The sequence below is a fragment of the Myotis yumanensis genome, unplaced genomic scaffold (genome assembly GCF_028538775.1).
Source record: "Myotis yumanensis isolate MYYU_CA2020_CCGP unplaced genomic scaffold, mMyoYum1.0.hap1 SCAF_14, whole genome shotgun sequence".
Taxonomy (NCBI): Eukaryota; Metazoa; Chordata; class Mammalia; order Chiroptera; family Vespertilionidae; genus Myotis; species Myotis yumanensis.
This window is the reverse complement of record NW_027223765.1, coordinates 27134281-27159932: the sequence shown is the minus strand read 5'-3', so window position 1 is coordinate 27159932 and position 25652 is coordinate 27134281. Positions and strand designations below refer to the sequence as shown.

The window sequence follows — 25652 nt, the reverse complement described above, 5'->3', positions numbered from 1 at the left end:
AGCCTAATCCTAAGGTAGAAATAAACAATAAAAACATAAGCCAAATAAAAATATGATTTCAGAGAGGGGTGAGCACAAGAAGGAAATAACTCAGGGAATGAGCTGGAGAAACTGGGCGGAGCAGGTCTCAGGTGCAGCAATCAGGGAAGGGACCTGTGAGTGCAGAGCTGAGAGGAGAAAACACCAATCACGGGCCAGGTGAGAGGGATTCCAGGTAAACAGCAAGCACGGGCCCTCACAGGTGAAGCTGGCTACAGTCAGGAAACAGTAAGGAGGCCAGCGTGGCTGGAGCAGGAAAGATGATGCGGTGGGTGATGGGGGCCTTGTGGGCTGTAAGGACCCTTTGAAGGGTTTCAAGGGAGGTAGCGGTGACACTGCTCATTTCCAATTCTAAGGGATAACTCTAAAGGCTGAGAAGAACGAATTCTTGGGGCCAGAGATAGGAATAATAGCAGTTAGAAGGCTCCCACCAGAATCTAAGTGAGAGATGGGTTAGCCTGGGTCAGGGTGATGGCGGTGGAGAAGAGACAGTGTTTTGATCTGAGATAGATTTTTGGAGGCAGCACTGACAGGGCCTCCCAAAGGTTTGGAAATGGAGGTGTGAGTGAGGCAGGGATTAAGGACAACTTCTAGCAACTGGCAAACAGGACACCGTCCTGGCATGGAATATTGTGAGAATGCAGAGATGCTCATCCGACATTCAGGTGACGATGGTCCATAAGCAGGCATCTAAGACAGCAGCTCTGCGGAGAGTTCCATATTAGTTTTTAAGGCAGGGGTCACTGGCCTGTAGATGGTAGTCAGAGCTTGAGGCTCGAATGGAATATTCTAGGGGAGTATGCTGAGTGAGAAAACCCATGTCTTGGTCCAGGGTAGAGGGGGGACTTTAGACGAGGAAAAGCCAGAAAACTACAATGAGATGGAGTGGCCAGTGAAATAGGAGGGAAACCAGGAGCGTAAGGTCATAGAAACCGGGAGACAGAGAGGGAGAAGCAACTGTGTGAAATAATGCTCAGGGACCAACTAGATCCCTGGGGACCTCAAGGGCAAGAAAGCAGCAAAACCAACACATCAATCAGATCAGTGTGACTAAATCCATATTCCTGCCTAGTTCCCTCAGAGATGTTCTTGTAGTTACTTGATTTTCAACACATACAATAACATCTCTATTTTAGCCTATAGCTAGTCACAGTTAAGTGACCAAGAGAAAGTATCACTTTACGATAATAAACATAAATGAGAAACAAGTCTAGCAAACTGGTTTATTCTTACAAAAGTTAGTTGCTGGGAAAGGTCCTTCAAAACAGATCATGCGGTGGAAATGCCTTGGAGAAGGATCCGTCTTTCAGATCTCTTCACAACAGCGCTACGATTTTTATATCTCCATGTTTAAAGAGCTACTACTTCAGATGATAGTAACTCTTGTGTGTCTGTTTTTATTTCCAAGTTTGTGATTTTCCTGAAGAAGCTACTTTAAGGTTGTGAATTGTCTCACTGTCTTTTCACTCTCTCTTTTCAGTTCCTCAATGTGGGCGTCCAGACGCTCGAGTATATGATGAGACCGAAGTTCCTCCTCCTCCAGAAACCTTGTAGCTATTGAACCCAGGGGAGACACAGGCGAGGTACACTAGAGGAGAAGCAGATTTTGACATACATAAGTGGAATAATCTGTTTCTAAGACACATTCTGCATGATATTTTCTAACTAGCAATATTAAGAGGTGATTTTTAAAAGAACATTTCTTCCTCTTAATAGATTGTTTTTGTTTTTTTTCCTAATGACAAGAATATTTCTTGTCTAGAAACAGGAAACTAATAAACCAAGATCCTGCAAAAAAAAAAAAAAAAAAAAAAAAAAAAAAGAATATTTCTAAAAAATAGTTCTGCAAAAATTAGCAGATTTCTTCCATTCTGACCCAAATTGTATAAGTATAAAGTGTTATATAAGATGTTAATTGCTGGTCCGAAGAATATCTCATTTTAAACTTGTACATCCTCTTTACCCCAAAAGAAAATACACTTAATGCCTGTTATTCAAACCCACTTTTAAACTCTGAATATGTTACTTTCACTTTATAGAACAGAGTATCTACCTATAATATATTAGACACTAGTTAAAACCAATTATTTTTCCCTCCTCCAAAATTTCTGTCCGCAGTCCCTTGTTTGACCCCTTGGGCTCAGTCATAGTTCAGAGCTCAGACTTTAGAAAGGAAACACAGGCCACACGCAATAGAGCTTCATCAGCAACAGCTGTTTTCTATAAAGTCACCTCAAGCAATTGAATTGGCGAATACAGAATCCAGCCCACTAAGGATGCCAGTGCTGAGACTCAAACCCTGCTCCCTGGGCCGGAGCTTCCTGCTACAGTGCGCTGTAGGGAGAGCTGAAGCAAGAGGGCAGGGCTGCCGTGGCCACCTCAGCTGGGAATGTGCAAGTCAGGTCACTCATATTTGTCATAGCTCTGCTCCAGTCCACGAGTGAGGTGGCAGAACTATTGACTGGGGTTTACAAATATTTTAAGCAAGGAGGCAAATTCACAAATACTGAATCTGTGACTAATGAGACGGACTGTATTCCCTAGTAGTCTGAGGTAACATTCTATAATCAAACACAGTGATATTGCTTAAGTCAAATGCTAATGGGACAAATAAAACCACATTACATCAATTCAGGTCAGGTTTTAGTGCCTAGTAGGTTCTGCTGCCAAACTCGGTAAGAAAGTTAGGTTTCAGGACTGTTTTGGACTTTAGAATTACATAGAGGTGAAGTGGGGATTTGTTTTGAAACCGATGATGGGAATGAATGGGCTGAGGCCAGTGCTTCAGTACAGAAGGCAAAAAACGATGCCAGCGTTTGCACAGGAACCAAGGGCCAGCACAGTGTCAGAGGGCAGCCTCTGCCGGCAGGGCCACCATTGTGTGGCTCTGACACGTCAGATGCAATTCCGTCCTCCACCCCTGCCCACCCCCTCACCCTTTCCAACAGTTCCCTTTTCCTGCTTCACTGTCTCAGGACTATCCTGCCATCCAGAGGTATTCCTTAAACCAACAGTTCCAATACAAACTGACCCTCTCTAAAAAAGAAAGGAAGGGAATTTCCAATTAGGGTAAAACCAAATGAATATCTAGAACTTATATTTCAGAATGAAGATGGATTCTGCAAAGTAATCATGGCTGAATGTGTCTTCATAAGCAAAACTGTCAGACAGAAATACATGAGAATAATAAAGGGTATTTAGTACTTAAGATAGAGAACCAGTAAGAAACAAAACAAAGTGAAAACATATCACACTATTCCCCCTTAAAATAAAAGATAAAATCAAACTAAGTAACCTTAATAAACTAAGAAGATCAGGAAGTTTCCATACCGAACACATAGACGCCTCTCGGTCATTTACACTCTCAGAGATAGTGTCAGAAAAAGGGACTTCACTTGGATCTAGCACTGAAGGCAACGAGTGGGCTTTGTACAGAAAGTTGGAAGGCACAGAGCTGAAGGAGCTGGAAGGGCTCAGGTGAGAGCTCACAGAGCTGAGGGCCCTGGCCACGGGCTCTACCCTATCTGGCGCGTGTCCTCGTGCAGAATGAAGACCTGCTTTGTAGTGCTCAGTGTTCATTCCATCATGCCTGTGCTGGCCATGGGATGGCCTGGATAGCAGATTAGGAAACAAAAGTAAAAATTGGAGCAATTTTTCTCATTTAAAACAGAAATGTTGTAGGAAGTTCACTTAAAATAGAAGGTTAATTAGATAAGGCTGTAAAATAAGCAGGTGTTTTCACTCCTTCAGGTTCCAAATGCCCCATCCCCACTGCCAGGCCCCTGCCCTCACACACAACATAGCAAGGAAGGCAAGCAAGTTGCCAGAGTACCTAGTGTGGTTAGTGCCAGGACAAGGGGAGGTATTGTGTACATAAGAAGGGCACCTCGCCTTGGCCAAGTGGCTCAGTTGGTTGGAGCGTCATCCTGTACACCAAAAGGTGGTGGGTTTAATTCTTGGTCAGGGCACATACCTAGGTTTCAGGTTTGATCCCCAGTCAGGTCATGTGCAGGAGGCAACCAATCAATGTTTTTCTCTCATCAATGTTTCTCTCTCTCTCTCTCTCTCTCTCTCAAAAAAAAAAAAAAAAAATCCTCAGGTGAGGATTGAAAAAAAAAAAAAAGAAAGCACCTACCCTTATCTGGGATGAAGGAAGGTTAGAGCAATGAAGGTGTCGACAAAGGCTTTGGGGAAGAAAATATGTAAACCATGTAGAAAGGCCGGAAGCCAGGTCGTTTTTCATTGAAGGCTGACTTATGGTAACAGCTTATAACTAACCAAAAATACAAAGCAAGCTTTTTCTAAAAAGCCAACTTATGGGGCAAGTGGGGCTGGGGAGGTAGGTGGCAGGCAACATGAAAGGCTCAGGGGAAGAAGGATGCTGTTTATACCTATGGAAGCGCTCTATAACCCCCTCCATGTTTTAACCTGACAGTAGCCTTACTTGTGCACGCTGTATTTCAGAATTAAACATACAGCCCTTTGAAGATTTAATATCTGTAAGTCAGAATTCTCAAAGAAATGAGCATTATATCACAATGATACACATTTTTAATAGATTGTGAAGAAATGTTACTTGAACTCTGTATTCTTGGACCCAGGTGTTCTGCTGTGTGTCGGTTTTAAAAGCATGCCATGGTTTTTTTGGCACATCTGAGTAGGAATCTCCAGCTTAGATTGGGTATCCATCAAATCTTTCTGTAGTTGCTGATTTTCAGACACCAATTTATTTAATGCCTCAATATAATTCTCCTGGAGGTCTGCTAGTGAAATCCCTTTTGCCTAATAAAAAAGAATACTAGAGTCACTTAATTTGTATAAGAATACTTGTGATCTGTGATATCCCTGCCAGTGGAAAATTACTTTCTTTTTAGTTGTAACTAGTTCATCTATACCTTTTCCGTGGAAAAAGTGAAGATTTCCTTTTGGCTCTCTTGAGACTACGAGAGAAAAGGGTTCTGTTTCTTGCAGTAAATGGATGCACACTTGGAGCACAATGGGCTTTCCTGCTGTGTCAGGAATATGCACAGGTAGAGGAAGGCTCAGAGCTAGCAGGGAGGAAAGCTCCAGGTGAGGATCAGAAACAGAAAAAACAAGATAGCAGTCATGGGTTCCTCAAGAAAGAGAAGGTTGGCCCTCACTGGTTTGGCTGGAAAGAGCATCAGCCTGTGGACTGAAGAGTTCTGGGTTCGATTCTGGTCAAGGGCACATGCCAGGATTGTGGGCTCGATCCCCAGAAGGGGACATGCAGGAGGCAGCCAATCAATGATTCTCTCTCACATCACTGATGATCCTATCTCTCCCTCCCTCTCCCTTCCTCTCTGGAATCAATAAAAATACATTAAAAAAGAAAGAGAAGGTTGAATAGCCCTGGAACTCCTGTGGAAGAATATCGAGAACAAAGAGACAGACAGAAAGAAAGAAATTGAACAGAAGTTTCCAAAAAGGAATTCTGGCCAGCAGGGACAACTTTTAAATAAATACTCTTTAGCCTTAGATATTTTTATATAACATTGGCACCTAATCTTGTGTGTGAAATATATTTGGACATGATAAAGCAGCACTCAACTACAAACTGGAAATTACTACTATGATCTGGTCTGAGTTTTGATCATAAATGTTATTGCCTGGTAACACAGTACCTGCGTGGGGGGGGGGGGGGGGGGGTGTCTGGACTATTTTTTTTTTTCTGATGACAAAATATTTTCATTAGCAGTCTGAAAAATTACGGTAATCTCTGGAGTTTAATACAACGTTTAGCTTGGTCTTTTCTGTAAAGAATTTTTTGAAAATAAACTGATCAAGAGTGGTTTGACATACAGAATTTACCCAACTAAAGCATAAACTTTAAAATACAACCTTTTAACTATCTGTGTACCACTAGTGACAATAAGTTACAAAATCTTTCAATAAATTGTCAATGCCAGTTAAATTCCACCCCCTAAAAGAATTTGCAGAACACAGGATTTAAACTGCATACTATTGTCAAAACTGCAAACTTAAAACTATTTTAAGATGTGGTAAATAATTTACTTACCAGAGTTATTGTTTTCATTAAGGTAATTGATTTACTAAAATAGTCATTTAACCCTGGTCAGTGTGGCCAGTTAGTTGGAGCATTGGCCCATGAACAGAAGGGTCGCAGGTTTGATTCCTGGTCCAGGCTCATACGGGAGGCAACCAATCAATGTTTCGATTTTTCTCCCTCTCTCTACTTCTCTCTCTAAAATCAATAAAAATCTATCCTTGGGTGAGTATTTAAAAAAAAAAAAGGCCCTGGCCAGTGTGGCTCAGTTGCTTGGGCATCGTCCCATGCGCCCAAAGGTTGCCAGTTTGATTCTTGGCCTGGGTTGCAGGCTCAATCACCGGTAGGGGGTATGCAGGAGGCAGCTGCTTCATGTTTTGCTCTCACATAGATGTTTCTCTCTCTCAAATTCAATAAAAAAAATCTTTAAAAAATAGTTATTTAACCCAAACATTCATTTGTAAAAGCAATTCTGCCTTCCTAGGTGGTAAAATACAAAAAGACACTTTGTAATAACTATTCTTAATATGTACAACATATTCCCACTGTGTGTAACCTCAAAACCAGAGGGAATTTAAACTATGACAGCACTTTCACCAGCCTGAGTCTGATGTCATCAAATATACTTTTTTTTAAAAGATAATGCTAGCCTTTGCCAGGCATCTTTTTAAGTTTTCCCAGATTTTATTTTATTAACAACAATTGCAGATAAGTGAACGTAAGAGGCAATATAAAAACTGCAGCAAGCACACACCTGGCTGTACAAAGAAAGGGCGGTACTACCACCGTTCGGTGGAGGTCTCAGAGAAACAGAGCTGAACAGAATCTCGGGTCAGAGTCAGGCTTAAGCGCCCCTGAGAGTTCCCAACTCATGTGTGAACAGGTCCTCACTGCATGAGAGAAGATCCTATCAACCAGTTATTGCCAACTCCTGGGCCTTCTGAAGATTCTGTGTTATACACCAGTTAGCTCTGGGCTCTCTCCACCGCTAGCTGAGAACTGGCTTTATCGGGGCGTATAAAGTCATTTCCATCCCTCCCTTCTTCCCCCGCACAAGATATTTAGCTCTTGTCTCCTTTCCTATTTTTACCATCTTGTAAATTCGTGCTTTAAAGTAATTCCTTTCATTATCGTTTTAGAGGGCTTGGAAGAGTGAGCAAGATTAGAGGCATATTTTCATCTGCTACCTTAAGTGGCAGCATAGTATTTCATAGTATAGGAAGCCACAAATGAACCATCCCTCTATAGATTAACATTTAGTTTATTTCACATTTTTGGGTATTGTAAACAACAATAAAATGACCACTTCTGCACATTTGCTCCTATAGGATGGGTACTTTGGGAATGAAAACTGATAGGACCTTTCTGGGGAATTATTTAGCAATAACTAACAACTTCAGAAAGGCACATGACTTGGGATCCCATTCCTGGTGCGGGCTCATACGGGAGGCAACAAATCGATATATAGGCTATACATATTTACAAGTTTGATGGATGTTGCTAAATTGCCTCCTAGAAAGGCTTTATCAATTCACTTTCTCATTAACAGAGCATGAAAGGGCCCTGCTTCCCTGTGTGTTTGCCAACACTGGCTATATTAATTAGTCTGTAAACATCAGTGTCAATCCAATAAGCAATAGAATATTTATTTATTTTGATTATTAGGGAGGTTGAACAGCTCTCCTTTTTTCTGGATTTTTGTATTCTATGAATTATCTATTTATGTCCTTTGATCATTTTTCTACTGAATTATCTTTTATTATCTTTGTATGAAATCCTTATATATTAATATTTTATGTTAACCATCTGTCTGTTTAGAGATTGTTTTCCCCAGTCTATAAGTCTTTTTTTTTAATGGGATCTTTTGCCACCCAGAAATTTTACATTTTTATTTTGTAAAATTCCTTACACTGTAAATTCTTTACGGTTTCATGATGTTAAGAGAATCTTACCCTCCCAAAAGATTATAAAAATAGTTCCCCATATTTTCTTTTAGTTGAAATAAAGTGGTCATCTAGTGTGTTACACTTCCTCCCACCCAGCCTCCATAATCCATAATTGTGAAATTAGAACTACATGAGAGCAAATAGGGGTATTGAGTAACTATGCATCTTTGGAGGCATATATTCTCTTGGAAGTACAGAAAAAAAAAGATTTCTATATCCTTGAGCACTTGACCTATATTAAAAAAAAGATGGGTTAAAATAGATGGGTTATTTTGCAAGTTATAAGAATTTATAACAAAATAGTTAAGAGCATTAACATTTTATAACTCACTGTTAGTTAATCATGCTCTGTATGGTTTCATAGGAGCTAGTACACATTTCTTATCTCCCTACTAGATTATTCTCAATCTCAAGCACTGGTGGGGAAGGTCCGGCCCGTGGGCCGTATAGGGCCCACGAAATCATTTGGTCTGGCCCTGCCAAGGCATTGGGGTGAGTTAATTAAATGTTTGATCAAATATAGCAGGTTAATTTTTATGTTGATAATTTTATATGGCCTATGAATGATGTTATAAATATCCAAATGGCCCTTGGAAAAAAAAAGGCTCCCCACCCCTGTCTTAAAGAGAAAAATCCTCTTATTCGTCCTTGTGTCATCATCTAGTAAAATGATCTGAATATAAAAGATTTTAGAATATTTGATTAAATTAATTCCTTCTTATAGAAATATAATTAAAACTAAATTATTAACAAGATGATATACTTTATAATGAAAATACATTGTGAACATAATAATTATAATAATAACAGCATCTAACACTTTTTGTGTACTTACTAAATGCCAAGCACTATGCTAAATCCTTTATATACATATATGTATCTTAACATGTGCATAATATCAAAGGTATCTTCCAGTTGCTGGAGGAGAGAATCAAGTTTGGCTCACTTCCATCACTATGTTTGAGAAGGTTTCTGCAGAAAGATCATTCCATATTTGATCTTAACTCTCTTTACAATATCAATATTTACAAAGTGACTTCTTTAAAGGCTTGGGTAGCAGAAAAACTCAAGTTTCTATTTATGTACCTCATGCAAACCCACTTCCAGTTTCATCACCATTTCAGAAAGATGACGATTTTCTAACTTGAGTGACTCCAGCTGATTCAAAATCTCCTGAGAAGGAAAAAGCAGAAAACACGAATACACAGAAATAACAAATCAAGTACATCTTACACAATGTTTTCACGTGTAATTTTCATTAGGTGAAGTTATATTCTTCATTAATATATAAATATTTTCTTAAAATATTTTTAAAGGTGTCTCAAGATGAATCAACATACATGTAATTAAAATATTATTTTAAGAAGATTAGTCAATTCACTAGCAGAGCCCTAACCCTCCCTGTGTTAGCCTCCTCTGATTGGGCTTCTACCTCCAACATTGCATGCACTGCACTCTTTTCATAAAATAATACCTTATTTTCAGTCCTCATTCTCCTCAGCTTTTCTACTCAACCAAAAAGTCCTGCCTTCCTTGGCTTCCTGCTTCCTAAGTGAAACTTTCCTTCCTTATTGCTGCTTTTTTTTTTTTTTTAGCTCCATGCCAACACCGTTTTTACCCTAAATGAGTAATGTCCTAAGTTTGGTTCAAGTCTCTGCCCCTCATACTCTATGCTTTCTCGTTATAATCACTAAGTCTCTCAGGATGTTTCAAATGCCAGCTTCATGCAAAGACTTCCACAGCTAAATGTCTCATCCTGATTTTAATCTCGAACTCCAGGCCCTCTGTGGAATTGACTATTAGCAATTTCCATGTGAAAGTCCAGACTTCATCACAAGCCAAATGTGCCAAACCAATGTCCCCTCTACCAACTTCCCTGTTTTGTATACCTTTCATACAAATTCATTATCCTCCCCCAAACTGCTTGCTATCTTTTCTCTATTTCACTAAGAAGCATCACTTTCCACTCAGTTGCCCAAACTGGAATCCAGTGACATCTTTCTTTAACTCACCCCCAACCCACACCACCCCACACCCATCCAATCAAAAACAAAGCCAGATATCTCCAGAATTCATCCCTTCCCCTCTACCTCCCTTGCCCACTGCTCAGGCCACCATTCTACTATTAGAACTGCATCTGGGTGGTCTCTTTGCCTCTTTGCTTCTTCCACACATGATGACCACAGAGATCTTTTATCCTACTTGAAGCCATTCTCTACTGACAGCACGCAAGGTGACACTCCAACTCTTAAGCATGACTGACGGGACCCTTCAGGAGCTAGCCCCTGCTTTCCAGTCCCCTCCACTGCCACTTGCCCCACTTGTACTCTAGTCTGTCACGGAGAACATGTCATACTCTCACCACACTCCACAGCAACAGCCTCCTCACTTGTCTGTCTAGTCTCACCTCCCCACCAGTCATCCCTAGAATGCTCATTACCCAGCATATTCTCAGCTCAAAGCAAGTGTCTAATAATAATCTACTGAATTAAATACCATGGAAATTATAATTTTAATAAATTCACTCTTCAAAAACAAACTTCAAGTAAAATGAGGTTTTGTTGGAGTGTCACCTTGTGCTCTACTGCTTGCTCCTCTGCCTTTTGTATCTCTGCTTTGAGTCGCTTTTCCATGTCGGAGGAAGAACTTTTGGCAGAAGCAATAGTGACATCTCGCTGATGTAACTCCCGAGTTAACTGGGAGATTTCCATCTTCATTCCTTCGAGTGCAGAATTGTAACTCTGGTCAGCCTGCAAAATCTGTTCTTTCAACTACGAAGAAACAGAAAGGAAAGCATAAAATATTAAGAGAAAGCATATAGATTGAAAAGTATATTAATAGTTAAAATAATATGGTAATTTTTACCTAACTTTAAGACATGAATTATTTCCTAGATTAAATCTGCAGAAAATTAGCAATTTACCAAGTTGCATATCTGTACTGAAGGTCAGCTAGTTCTACCCACAATCACTTATATCTCAAAACAGGACAGATACAACTGTCCCTCCTGTTCAAACACTGAGAACCAGTATCAAAGCCTATGCACACATTACTTAGAGGACAGCACCTGGGACCTTCATTCTTTAGTTAGCTACAAAGCTAAAAATTTTGCTAACATGGTTTCCTGGTCCATAGATGATAATAGAAAGATAAGAAGAGAAGGGCTAGAAGTAACCTCAAAGAAGTAATAAAAATCTGAGTCAACAAACAGGACAGCCAAGACCCATTACTGCAGACACAAACTGCTCTGTACACCTCAACAGCTAACAAGAATATTAACTACAGTCAGCACAGAGAGGCGACATATCCGTAACTACCATCTACTCCTGAATAGCAAGTGGCCCCTTGGACTACATTTTTCTCTTATTAAAAATAACTCCTACAACCTCCAAAACCCAGAACTCAATCCATAAGTACAAACAACTTGGCGATCCCACGCATGCAGATTTTTACCTTCTTAATCTCTGCCCTGTACTCATTGTTATGTACTTCCATCTTCTTCAATTCTTCATATTTTTCCATTAGTTCTTGGCTCAGCTGTTTACATGTTGTACTCACAGATTCCAAGCTGTATGACAAAAACAGGATCACATATATAAAACAAAACCCCGAAACCCACCAACTGAAGTATCTAAATTACCTTTTTGATGTCCAAGACATGTTCACAAACATCACCTCCCACCCCAAATTAAAACTCATTTCCAATTTCCTTATCACTTGAGGCAGCTAAATCCAATTCAAACTTTTGGTGATACTTTTTTTTTTTTTTAGAGTTGGAAGGGATGGGGAGAGACAGAGAAACATAGATGGGAGAGAGACACATCGATTGGTTGCCTCCTGCACACACCCCAACCAGGGCCAGGGATCAAGCCTGCAATTGAGGTATGTGTCCTTGACCGAAATCAAACCCTGCACCCTTCAATCCGCTGGCTGATGCTCTATCCACTAAGCTAAATCGGTCAGGGATGGAAATACTTTTGATTTCTGTATTTACCTATAGTCTTTCCTTCTGCTTAAAATTTAACTGGTTACAACATGCTAAAGATTGTAGCTAATTTTCCTTTTCTGGCTGTACAGGAACTGCCATCATACTCTAAATCCTCTCTACACTTAATTAGAATGCTATTCTACACACAGCTGTCAGAAAAATCTTCGTTAGAGTTCCAAATTGTCACCCTTACTTAAGAATCAATCCCTTATCAGGTATAGGAACCTCATGGGCACCATACCTCTCTTACCTCACTGCACATTTCTACTAATAAAATCGTTTTCCTTCTGAGTCAACAGGCTTCCTCTCTGCTGTGTGCCCTTTGCTGCACCTGACTTCCTGTCTCTGCACAGACCATCCCCTTGACCACGAAGTAGCTTCCCCTGCTGCCTGGCAATGGATGGTCAGCATCCTTTCAAGAACCAGACCAGCGTTTTCCTGGTCATTTCCCTAATCACCTTAAATGTAGTCTATTTTCCATTTTTATAGCTTGAATGTGCAAATTTTCTACCTTAAATCTACTACTTTATTTTTTTAATATATTTTTATTGATTTCGGAAAGGAAGAGAGAAGGAGAGAGATAAAAATATCAATGATGAAAAAGAATTGGCTACCTCCTGCATGCCCCCTACTGGGGACCGGACTTAAATCTACTATTTTAAATTGCTCTCAGGTCCTTTAATGTGTATATTTTGTCTCTCAAACTACAAATTCTATGATTAAAATAATGTTTTTTATTCTTATTTTCCTCTGGCTTTGCCCACCATCCTCTCAGCACCTGGATCGTTGGTTCCAGACTGTTCAATAAATGCTTAGTAACTACCTAGAGTGTTCCAGCAACACAGCCAGCTTATCAGATACACTATCATTTAAAAAATCTTTAAAATTCAACAATACAAAAACAATTATTTAAGTCCCTCCAATTAAGTAATATTTTATTCATACTGAACAACACAAACTATCTAAAAGGGTTCCTTTTTTTCTAGTTGCCTTTAGATACCAAAAAAAAAAAAAGAAGAATTTTTTAAATCCAGTGCTTGAGTACTGAACATTGGTGTTTGTATCCATTCGTTTCAGTTTTACCTATTTCCGAAAATCCTAGAGTGCTCACTTATTTGGTACTTGGTATGTCAAACACTGAGTGGAGAGATCAGAGACACCTTGTCCTTTGTACAGGTGGGGAAGTCGGGGCCTACAGAGGCTAAGTGTCCCAGGTCACCCTGCACATCAGAGTAAGAGGAGAGCAGAGTAAAACACACATACATGCAACAGATTGCTCAGAAACCAACCAATGGAAAAGCTACAGTAAAAATGTCAAATTAGTTCTACTGTCAAAAAGAATAAGATTTCATTTATTTTATTCAATCTAAAGGGTACATAAACACCTCAAGAATGATAACCAGGAATATCTTAAGTATTCCAGGGTGAAATATAAATAAAGTAAAAACTACATGGATATGTGTAGGCATGTATATTTAATATGTAAAGAAAATACTTGGTGGTGTCCAAAAACAGAAATAAAAGTAAAAACAAAAAATGTCTTACTTAAAGATAAACTTAAAAGGGTAAAGCAACAATTTTTTGATGTTTGCCTAAAATCTAATAGTTTATATATTTTACCTTTTAGATACAGAAAATGTTAGTGTACAAATGACCATGATTCGTGTTTAAAATAAAATATCAAACTCTCCCCAGTCAAAAAGTCTAGCGATATGACAAACAAGAGTTCACCAGTGTGACAATGATACAAGTGAGCTGAGCATGGAATGACACAAGTCAGGATTAAATTAACACCCAGGGAAATACCAACAGCATTTCAGAACAGAGGGAAGGAACACGCGTGTCCAGTGTGTCCAAGGCAGTTCCACGAGCTGGCTGGTGGAGAGGAAAGCATAACGCAAGGGGCTCCACGTAGGTGGAAGGTGAAGGAGTACTGACAGTCAGCACAGACAGCCCTTTTGAGAATTTGGTTTTGAAAGAGAGCAGAGAAATATGGAAGTAACTTGACGGGGATATAAGATTAAAGGAAGGTTTAAATTTTCCCCCCAAGACAGGAAATATTAAAGCATATTTTATACCACTGGAAATATGCTTTATGCAGAGACGAAGAACTTTATGATGCAAAAGAGGAGAGAAAAACTGTGAACAGTACACAAGCGGAGTCTTAGGAGCAGACATGTCACCCATCAATTAAGCCTCTGCAACAGATTATGGACACAGATGCAGGCAGACTGGTACATTTGGTGGCAGAAAGATTAGGAAATTCTCCTTTAATTGCTTCTGTTTTCTCAAAGAAATAAGAAGTTAGGCCATTTGTGGATGCTAGAGGGAAAAATATTGTGTTTTCACTGACTGTTATATTAGTACTTTATCAATATGATGATCAACACCATTTTTAATGACTTGGCCATTTCTGAAATGTATATACGAGTATCCACCTGCTTTCCAGACGAGTCACCTCTGCCTGCAGAAGCTCCTCACTGGTGTGGGTCAAATCCAGCTGGGAGAGCACGTTATCTAAGTCCTGACCATGCGTGGTGTACTGCCTTTCCGTCTGAGACTCCTCCAGTGACCTATGGAGAAATACAAGAGGACTATTAAAGGCCTTTTATCTTTGCCAACAAAAATAACATGCAACACGTTCACATTTCCCAACTGTTCTTTGTAATAAAACTCTCTGGGACTCCAGTTTGTCTCCTCTTTAGGAAAAGGACACTGTGGGAGTAAAGAGGCAAGAGATATATTTCTCAAAAACGCTGGCAGCAGTTCACTCCTTTCCCAACTGGAACTTGGCCTGATTTTCAAGGGGAAAAGACAAAATGACAAAAATCACTTTGTTAACACTTGATACCTTGAGTCAAAGAAACTAGAAAATTACTGGAGAGTTCTGGCAAGAATAGAAATGTGCACCAGAGTTAAATCAAGCCAAGGGAGCACTGCTCCTTCTATATCTTTCCAATGCAAACTCACAGCAGTAATTCATTTCAGAAATAAAACCAGCTTTAGAATTTTTTTAAAGGGCCATCTCAATAGCTGGCTTATCGATAATAAACAGCTAATAATTATGACCTAATCTACCAAGGAAGGGAGGCCTTCCAAGAGATGTGGCCTATAATTCCTTCCATCTTTGGAGTTTGGTCATGGGTACAGATTGACCAAGCGGTTCCTAACTTTCTAAACATCATAGTCTTTAGGTTAGGGACCCAAATTGAAGGCAGAAAAGACTAACCACACAAAATTTTATAAAAATTTAACTCAGAAATTAAAACTAAGAAAACCCATAATATAATCAAACACAAATTTATACTAATAAATATGCAACATTAAAACTGGATTAATATTTAAGATGAAATATACCTTATGACCTCTACTGTGTGTTGAATGTCGGTTGCCCTTAATTTTGCTTGTAGAGTCTCCTTTTGCATTTTTGTCTCATGGATGACATTTTCTTGAGAATGAAGAGTTGCCTTCAACTGTCTCTTTTCTTCCTGCAGAACCTACAAAATACTCAGATAAAAAGTCAGATGTTATTACAATTTTTCTATTTCAAGAGAACCAGGGAATCAGACTGTAAGTTCTTTAACAGGCACAATATTAATAAGACTAGCAATATCTGATCCATCAGCTACAGAATAGGGAAGAAACCAGATTTTTGAAATAGTTCTAGGTTAATTATTCTCTTGAAACATACATACACACATTCCCCCAATTAGAGTAATTTTAAAACACACCTCTAACAATTTTTCAGATTCCCTCAATTTTTCTTCTTTTTGCCGCTGCTCTTGTACAACAGTCATATTGGTTCCAACCAAGTCATTGACCCTCATGGTGAGGCGCTCTATTTCCAACTCATTGGCACAGATGGTGTCATTGGCCCGCTCGAGCTTACTGCTCAGGTGCTGAATTTCTGACTGGCGGGACAGCTCCACAGACTCTAATTTCTGTTTCCGGTTGGCAAGCTGAGCCTAGGAACACAGATTACCAATAGGTAAAAGTGAAATGATAAAAGAATAACCAATAAATAAGGAAAACTAAAATGAAACTGAGTTTTACTTTCATAAAAACATGAAGCATCAGCTCATCAAAAATATAACCATTCACGATATAAGAAAAGCACCATCAAACAAACAACAAAAAAAAACACGTCTCATGATAAAAACTTTCTCGACTTGATAAAGACTATAAAAACTGTACAGCTTCAGCATAGAGAATAAAATCAATAATATTGTAATAACTATGCATAGTGTCAGGTGGGTACTAGGCTTACTGGGGGGATTACTTCATAAATTATATAAATGTCTAGACACTATACTATACACCTGGAACTAATAAAAAATGAATGTCAGCTCTAATTGAAAAATAAAAGAGAATTAAAAAACAAATAAATAAAGAAAAAAAAGGCAAGGTTGTTTCCTGTCACCACTCCTTTTCAACATCACACTGATGTCCTTGCTAATGTAATAAGGCAAAAAAAAAAAAAAGGAAATAAAAGGTATGCAGATTGGGAAGGAAGGCACAATTATCTTTGTTCACAGATAATATGATCATCTATGTAGAATATCTAAAAGAAATCAACTAAAAGAACTCCTGAAATTAATAAGCAATTATAGCAAGGTTGCAGACACATGGTTAACATACAAAAGTCAATGACTTTCCTACATACCAACAATGAACATGTGAAATTTGAATTTAAAACATATCATTTATATGAACACCTAAAAATTAAATAGTAAGTATAAATCTAACAAAATATGTACAAGGTCTATAGAGAAAAACTATAAAACTCTGATGAATGAAATCAAAGAAGATGTGATTTCATAAATAAATAGGAAGGTATGCCATGTTCACGGATAGGAAGACTCAATATCGTCTGGATGTCAGTTCTCAATGTGAACTGTGGATTCAATCAAGTCCCATCAAGTTACTTTATGGATATCAACAAACTGATTCTAAAGTTTATATAAAGAGGTAAAGACTAAGACAAAAGAAATATCCCAAAAGAAAAATGAGCAAAGGACACAATTTACAAAAGAATGAAAATGGCCATAAGCAGATGAAAAAATGTTCAATCTCATGCATAATTAAAGAAATACAGATACCGAACCAAGAGGGCGGCATAGGTAAACACCAGAGACTGCTGCCGCAAACAACCACTTCAAAAATACAACTAAAAGACGGAACAGACATCACCCAGAACCACAGGAAAGCTGGCTGAGGAGAGACTCTTCAACTAGAAGGAAAGAGAACAGCATACCGAAGCTCAGAAGAGGCGCAGTGTGGAAAATATAAAGGTACCGAGGTGCGCGCACAAAGTGGGCTGGTGGCTGAGGGCGCAGTTGTCGTTTTCAATCAGGAGGGAGTCTCAGACTCTGGGCTCCAGATCCGGGCGAGTCTCTAGGGACTCAGACTCAGACAGGAGAAGCGGGATTGTCCGGCATCAGTTGGAATCTGAGGGCAGCCTTCTCTCCAAGGTTTGCAGTGGCGGCCGGGGTTCTGAGAAGCAGAGCCTCTAGGACCGGGACTGAGAGCAGCCATAACTGCTCCCTCCACCCGCCCTGTTGATCCCGCCCTGCCCAAGCCCTGCGCAGAGCCATTTGCTGGATCGCCTCAGGCAAAGGCTAGATTAGCACCTCCCCAGAGGACAGAAGTTTTCCACACAGCTGATTCTCACAGCCGGTCAGCCTGGTGGTCAAATCCCTCTAGTATTAACTACAACAATCAGGGCTTAACTACAACAAGACTGTGCACAAAGACTACTAGGGGGTGTACCAAGAAAGCGTAAAAAATGCGGAGAAAAGAAACAGGACAAAACTATCAAGGGAGGATATTGAGTTCTGAACCACACTTTTGAGATCTCTCAAGAGGCTTCTAGAGTCTGTCGATAAACTTGATGAGATGTACAGGAAATCTAATGAGACCCTCGATGGTGTGATAAAGGACCATCTAGAAAGTAAGCATACACTGACTGAAATAAAGAATATTATACAGACTCCCAACAGCAGACCAGAGGAGGGCAAGAATCAAGTCAAAGTTTTGAAATGCGAAGAAGCGAGAAACACCCAAACAGAAAAGCAAAATGAAAAAAGAACCCAAAAAGACGAAGATAGTGTAAGGAGCCTCTGGGACAGCTTCAAACGTACCAACATCAGAATTATAGGGGTACCAGAAGATGAGAGAGAGCAAGATATTGAAAACCTATTTGAAGAAATAATGACAGAAAACTTCCCCCACCTGGTGAAAGAAATAGACTTACAGGTCCAGGAAGCGCATAGAACCCCAAACAAAAGGAATCCAAAGAGGACCACACCAAGACACATCATCATTAAAATGCCAAGAGCAAAAGACAAAGAGAGAATCTTAAAAGCAGCAAGAGAAAGAGGCTCAATTACCTACAAGGGAATACCCATACGACTGTCAGCTGATTTCTCAACAGAAACTTTGCAGGCCAGAAGGGAGTGGCAAGAAATATTCAAAGTGATGAATAGCAAGAACCTACAACCAAAATTACTTTACCCAGCAAAGCTATCATTCAGAACTGAAGGTCAGATAAAGAGCTTCACAGATAAGGAAAAGCTAAAGGAGTTCATCACCACTAAACCAGTATTATACGAAATGCTGAAAGGTATCCTTTAAGAAGAGGAAGAAGAAAAAGGTAAAGATACAAATAGTGAACAACAAACATGCATCTATCAACAAGTGAATCTAAGAATCAAGTGAATAAATAATCTGATGTACAGAATGAACTGGTGATTATAATGAATCAGGGACATAGAAAGGGAATGGACAGACTATTCTTGGGGGGGGAAAGAGGAATGGGAGATGCGGGGAGAGACTGGACAAAAATCGTGCACCTATGGATGAGGACAGTGGGTGGGGAGTGAGGGCGGAGGGTGAGGCGGGAACTGGGAGGAGGGGAGTCATGGGGGGGGGGGGAAAAAGAGGAACAAATGTAATCTGAACAATAAAGATTTAAAAAAAAAAAAAAGAAATACAAATTAAAATGAATAATCGGACACCATTGTTTTTTACCCAACAGACTGGCAAAGACAAGCCTAAAAGTAGGGAAAATTAAAAGAAGTAATAGTGTCTAATATTGAAAAGTGTGAGAAAATGGACATTCTTAAATATTGCTGGTGAAAGTCTGTATCAATAAATCTTTGAGAGCACTTTGACAATGTATGTTAAAATCTTTAAGAATGTACAACTACTCTGATGCAGCAATTTCACTTCTAGGGCCATTTCCTAAGAAAATAAGTAAACATGTTCTCCTAAATATTTATATAAGGATGTTCTCCCAACAATCACTATATACAAGAGTGGAAAAGTAAAAAACTAAATGTCTGCAACAAGGGATTGGTTACATAAATTATAGTACATTTAATGGCAGACTGAACTTCTATGCAATCATTAAGACCACACACTTGTTGACATATCATATTTAAAAAGAAAACTTTTCAACTTGTGAAAATAAAATACTGTATTATAAAGAGCTTAGCATAGAGTCTGTCACAGAGTAAGCACTCTATGTTTTAAAGTTATGTCTTATAAAAATTTTTCAAAGTACAAATACAGAGAGAATAAGATGATGAACTCCTATGTATTTCATCACCTATCTTCAACAATTACCATTCTGCCATTCTTGGTAAATTTTAAAGTTTGCAACTATTCCTCTCTTGTGATACATGCACATGCTTTTCTACCAAATGTGTATGATTGCAATGTACACTGCATATAAGCATAGGAAAGGTTGGAAGAAATTAACTCCAAAATATTAACCACAGTAAACCTCTAAAGGATGGAATTATAGCTAACTTTATTTAATTCTCTTTTCATCTACATTTTCTTGTATTTCTAAAATGAACATGTATTATGTAATTTTAATAGCTGACTAAAAGAAAAGAACTCAAGCAAATATATAACTCAAAGTGTGAGAAGGTATTCTGAGCTCTACTTTTAAATGTTAAGAAACGTAAGAAAAAAGTTTACATCAATAATTTTTTTAAAATTGGGGGGAAATATGTTGATACCTAATTATCTAATTTCCCAGATTTTCTATCTCATTGTTCAAAGCGACTCACAAATGAACAAAATGCAATGTGTCAACTTTCACTGGATTCCAATTTGAGCATAGAACTGTAAAAAAACAGCTACGGAAATCTGAACACACCGGATATTAAATTACATAAGAAGTTATTATTTATTCTGATAATGTGATACTGGTATACTAAAAGCATGATTTTTTAAATTCTTTTTGTTGGGAAATAAGACAATGTCTGTTGCAGCACAGATGGAACTGGAGAGCATTATGCTAAGCGAAATAAGCCAGTCAGAGAAAGATAAATACCACATGATCTCACTCATTTGTGGAATATAGAGAACAACACAGACTGATGAACAGGGACAGATCCAAAGACAGAGAAACAGCGATTAGACTGTCAATCCCCAGAGGGAAAGTAGGGGAGGGTGGGAGTAAGGGGAAGAGATCAACCAAAGGACTTGTATGCATGCATATAAGCCAAACCAATGGACAGGGACAACAGGGGGATGAGAGCATGAGTGGGGGGCTGGGGAGAGGTTGGGGGTTAATAGGGGGATGAGGACACATTTGTAATACCTTAGCCAATAAAAAAATTAAAGATAAAAAATAATAATAAAGCCAAAAAAAAAAAAAAAAGACAATGTCTGTTACAAACTTTGTAATATTCCAGCCAGAAATAAAAGTAGGGAAGGCTGAAACAAGAGTAGCAAATGAGTTGTTCAATGGGTACAGAATCTTAGTTTTTTGAAAGTTGAAAAAGTTCTAGAGATCTGTTACTCAACAATCTGCATGTAGTTAACATTTCTGTACTATATACTCTTTAAAATAGTTAAGATGGCAAATTTTAACGTGCTTTTTACCACAATTTTTTTTTAATTGGCAAAATGAGAACTATTAATGCTGGATAATGGTATACAGAAGTTTATTTAAAAGTTTGTTTTTCTTAAATGAGGACCATACAGCTCTGCTACATACTGAATCACAGAAAGATTTCATTTGGTTGGTTTGCTAAGGGAGAAAGAGAAATATAAGTAACATGTTTTAACTTAAATAAAAGTATGAGAAGAATAATTCAAATGCCCTTAGAAAACAAATGTTGGCTTTTTAAAAAGGCCTATTATTCTAGCCCTAGCTGAATTTTGGTACCTAAAAATCTCATTTTTACTGACAATAAAGTTTTAATTATGCAGAGTAATCACAATAGTAATTTGAAAATAAAGGGTCTGCAGTCAATAATAAGTACACTCTATAGATGAATAATTGACAACTATTAAAAGCTCAATTTTCTTTTTTGCCAACCTGAAGGCTACAATTAGAATATAACGATATCTTATGTGTATTTGTTTAGCGCTTTAGTTCAGGTCAAAAAACTCAGATCCAGACATCCAGGATTGTATTGGCCCGTTCTGGTTATGTAGCTCACTGCAGCTTTGAAAACAAATTTCTTCCCTGAGGTTGCTGTGAGCCCCTCCTGCCATTCTCAATGGAGATACTCACAGCAGAGCCATCGGTGGTAGTTTATTGGCAGGCTGATACTTCAGGGGGATAGTCAAAGGCCAATATATTGCCCTAGTCAATATGGCTCAGTTGGACGTTGTCCCATGCACCAGGAGGTTGCCAGTTGATTCTCATCCCATCCCAGTCAAGGGCACACGCCCAGGTTTCAGGCAATATCCCCAGTAGAAGGCATGCAGGAGGCAGCAATTGATGTTATGCTCTCTCACATCGATGTTTCTCCCTCCCTCTCCCTTCCTCAATTAAAAAAAAATACATATATTAAAAAAATTACTGAGACTTGAAGCAGAGAATAAGCAGATTATTTTTTATTTTTTAAAAAAAGCTTCCTTCCAGTTCTCTTATTCAGCCTATTCCCTCCTTGTATAAAACAGATAATTACCAATCTCGACAGATTATCATATAAAACAGATAACATAAAACTATATATTCTAGAGAACTGCATCTAGAAGAGGCATTGGATAGTGTCTAGCACATAATAGATGGTCACAAATATTCATTTCCTTTAATGTTTCCCATTATTTTCTTAGTTCTTAATTGAAAAAGCAAACAAACTGTCCCAAAAAGAAATATTCCTAAATTGGTGGCTATATTTTGGTTTTGCTTAAGCCATTAGCTCTTCATTAAAAACAGTTTGTACCAGTGTTCTAAAAAGTGTTTCTGTTGCCACAATGATACTGCTTGTTATGAGTGTGCACATCAATGCAGTGTGAATACTTAGCACTTGTATTCACAGGGAGACTTGCTGAAGCTCCCAGCTGAGGTACCTCAGCCAAAGTGCCCCAGCTACCAGAGTCAGAGCAAGACACAGCCAGCAACAGCCAGAACAAGTAAGCCAGAGACACAAAGACAGAGAACAGGGGCAGAAAGAGAAAAGTGGAGGAAGAGGGGTGGAGACCAAGATTAGGAGAACGAACATGAATGTGAGAGTAGAGCGAGACTGAGAATGCAAGAAGTTGACAGAGTAAGAGAGCAAGAGAGAGAGCATGAGTGGGGGAAAGGAAGCCAGGGAAGAAGGCAAAGGAGCAAGCGGGCATGAGGACACAGTGGATGTGGGCAAGCACACGAGAATTACATCAAGCCAGTTCTAATTTAATCAAAACCTCTCTGCCTCGAATTCTTTTAAAATGCCTACATCCTACCTGAATGATCTCTGATTGTTCAGCCAGAGCTTTCCTTTGAGCCTCCAGAGACGATACCTGTTGCTGATAAATCAAACGCTGCTTCTCCCAGTCCAGTGATTTTTGACGAAATTCCTGAAGAGGCAATTAAGTACTTAACTTCTAAGTGCTTCCCCTTGCTGTCATACCTCACAGACTCACTTTTCCTTTAATTCTCCCCCACATCCCTGGGTACACATGCACCTTTCCCCACAGCAGGAGCCCCATTACTCACTTAGCTGATAGGACTGTAGAGTAATACTGAATTCCTTACATACTGTGTGTCTGGATATCTGTCTTCCTAAATTTAACACTCTAATGGTGAAGAGAATGAAACACAGAGGCTAATACTGGTTCATGGAGATTTTCATAGATTTGCTGCCACCTAAAGGCAGTTATAATTTTTTAGTGACTTTTCAGAAAACTGATGCTAAGATAACTAAAATTTCAAAATATGATTACAGATATCCCTTGCTAGCCAAATTCTCTTTTTTTAATCCTCACCTGAGGATATTTTTAATTGATTTTTAGAAAGAGAGGGTGGGAGGGAGAGAGAGAAACATCGGTGTGAGAAAGAAACATTGATCAGCTGCCTCCCATACTCACCCCTATCTGGGATGGAACCACAACTTAGGTATGTGCCCTGACTGGGAATTGAACCCACAACCTTTTGGAGTATGGGATGATGTTCCAACCAACTGAGCTACCCAGCCAGGGCGCTATCCAAAGTCTTGATATCCAAACCCAGAATTGAACAGATTCAAATAAATTTCCAGGTAAGTCCTTTGGTAGCCCAATTCTTATTTCTCAGTATCAAAAACTCAGGAACCAAACAGATCCAGATAACACAATATCCTTTCAAATACAAATTTTTACTATCTCAACAGAACAACTGCACAGACTTGAATAACAAGAGAAATCTGTACCAAATTTTAACAGATATGATAACCCAAAGCAAACAGTTTAAAGTTAATGATAGATCAATAGTAACTTTGAGTTACATGATCAAGAAAATGAGCCCAATATTTATGAAAACAGGGCAAATCAAAGGGAATAAAAACTCAGTCTTCCTGTTACTGTCCTCCAGAAGTCTCATACTAGCTTGGGGTAATTATTGTTAACCAACTGTCAGATCATTGCTCATTCATTCATTCATTCAATCATATATGCCAGGTATAGTTCCAGGTGTTAGGGATACAATAGCTAACAAAACAAACAAACAAAAATCCCAGCCCCACTCAATGTGAGAGCAATAGACAATACATTCATCGTATGACTACTGTGGTTGTATGTACATTGGTCGGTGATATAGGCTGATGACATGAAAATCAAAAATGTGGTTTTTGAGGTAGAAAGAAAAGAGATTGGTCAGGAAGTAGTAATGAGGAACTTGGGAGCGGGGGAGTCCAGGTTTCACTGCAGAGAGCCAGAGAGGAAGCAGTATCTCTGTAGTCCTCAGATTCTAAGCTCTTCAAATGTATAAAAATATTGAGATGTAGAAGAATATTGAACAGAAACTGTAATTCTAGGTAGTAATAATACATTGGCCATTGTCATTTAATAGGTTGCTCTGAGTAGAAACATTGTAAGTAATCATACAAAGATGTTGATCAATGTTTCTCACATTAGAATCAGCTAGGGGAGCTGGTTAATATGCAGATTCCTGGGTCCTGTGCCATACCACTGGATCAGCATCTCTGGGAGCCTGAAGAGGGCCCTGGGTGGTTCCTAGCTGCACTGGAGAACCAATGGCAGAGGCAGAGGAGGGGGATGGCAGATTCCAGGGGAAAGAGTGTCAGCCCCGTGCTGCTCCTTCATCTACTCTTGGCAATGTTAGCTCACCACGTCCCTTAAGGACTTCAGGGACTCCATACAATATACAATGAGGTCGGCAAAGAGGGAGGTAAATGGTTTACTATATCTAAATGGAACTGAGGGTAAACAATCTGATATGCAGAGTACTCCGTACAGAAGAGCCGTGGGCTTTCAACATTTACTAAGCCCCTACTCCCATCAGTAAGAAAGACAAGGACACTGCCCACCAAAGACTGCTAGTAACTGATGGTCAATGTTTCCCAGTATTAGCATTTTGGGTATAGCAATCCTTCCTTTATGGAACAGCTCCCAGCATGTTTAGTGTCCCTGGTCCCTGTCCCCTAAATATTAGTTTCACTCCCAGTCATTTTGGCAACCAAAGCAATGTCTGCATACAGTCCCAAATGCCCTTGAAGGGTGGTACTGCCCTGTGGAGAATTACTGGTAGCTAGTAACCCCATCAACCACAGGGAACCATATGATGATAGGATGCATAGATCACCCCCGACCTTGAAATAGCTTGGCAGCAATCCTGGAAATGGTAGAAAATTGATTTCAGAAACCAATGCTACTAGAAATAGCACTTTACTCCAAGAAGGCTGACAATCACTAAGAAGAAATTAGTACTGTGAACGTACCTCTATTTTTCCGGTTAACCTCTCAATTTCAGATCGATCTTCCCTGTGATTATTGGTATTGCCTCTGAAGTCCCTTATTTGCTTTTTCTGTAGTTTTTCATAACTTCTCTTCAGTCTGCCTAACTGTAGACACAGTTATTTCTAGACTTAAAATTTAAGAATTTGTAAACAGTGGTGGTGGAACAAATTGGTATTGTGAAAGCAAGAACAGCACTAAGTAGTACTACTGAAAGTAGATTAAGAGCATGTTTGCTTTGCAAATTAAAATACAAAACAACTCAAATCTACATAGAAAACATAAATACTAGAGAAGAACTACATTGAGTCAAAGACAGAATAAAGGGAAAATATTTTTCTTAACAAAACTTTGTGATTACAAAAGCCTTGTACTTAACAGCCCCACAACTCATCCCGCCTCCGAGTAAAAGCAGCGAGGCTGTGGCTCTTGAGCCATTCTCCTGTGGGACACTGATAGTAAGCAGGAGAGA

General features: G+C 39.0%; 1 protein-coding gene across 13 annotated transcripts in view; it reads right to left on the bottom strand.

Moving 5' to 3' along the window:
• Positions 1–1248: 1248 nt before the first annotated feature.
• Positions 1249–25652, bottom strand: part of CEP63 (centrosomal protein 63) — a 42351-nt gene continuing 17947 nt past the window's right edge. For 6 of the 13 annotated variants that reach the window (XM_070433450.1, XM_070433456.1, XM_070433445.1 and 3 more), the window contains 11 exons: positions 25165–25287; positions 22694–22807; positions 15730–15963; positions 15356–15495; positions 14437–14571; positions 11464–11578; positions 10584–10781; positions 9097–9183; positions 4616–4821; positions 3370–3649; positions 1249–1627 (listed from right to left, as the gene is read on the bottom strand). In XM_070433450.1, the coding sequence (XP_070289551.1) occupies positions 1469–1627; positions 3370–3649; positions 4616–4821; positions 9097–9183; positions 10584–10781; positions 11464–11578; positions 14437–14571; positions 15356–15495; positions 15730–15963; positions 22694–22807; positions 25165–25287 (1791 nt within the window). In that variant the 3' untranslated portion in view covers positions 1249–1468. Of the gene's footprint in view, positions 1628–3369; positions 3650–4615; positions 4822–9096; positions 9184–10583; positions 10782–11463; positions 11579–14436; positions 14572–15355; positions 15496–15729; positions 15964–22693; positions 22808–25164; positions 25288–25652 lie in introns of those variants that run through there. The other 7 variants (XM_070433447.1, XM_070433451.1, XM_070433453.1 and 4 more) reach the window with 5 other exon arrangements.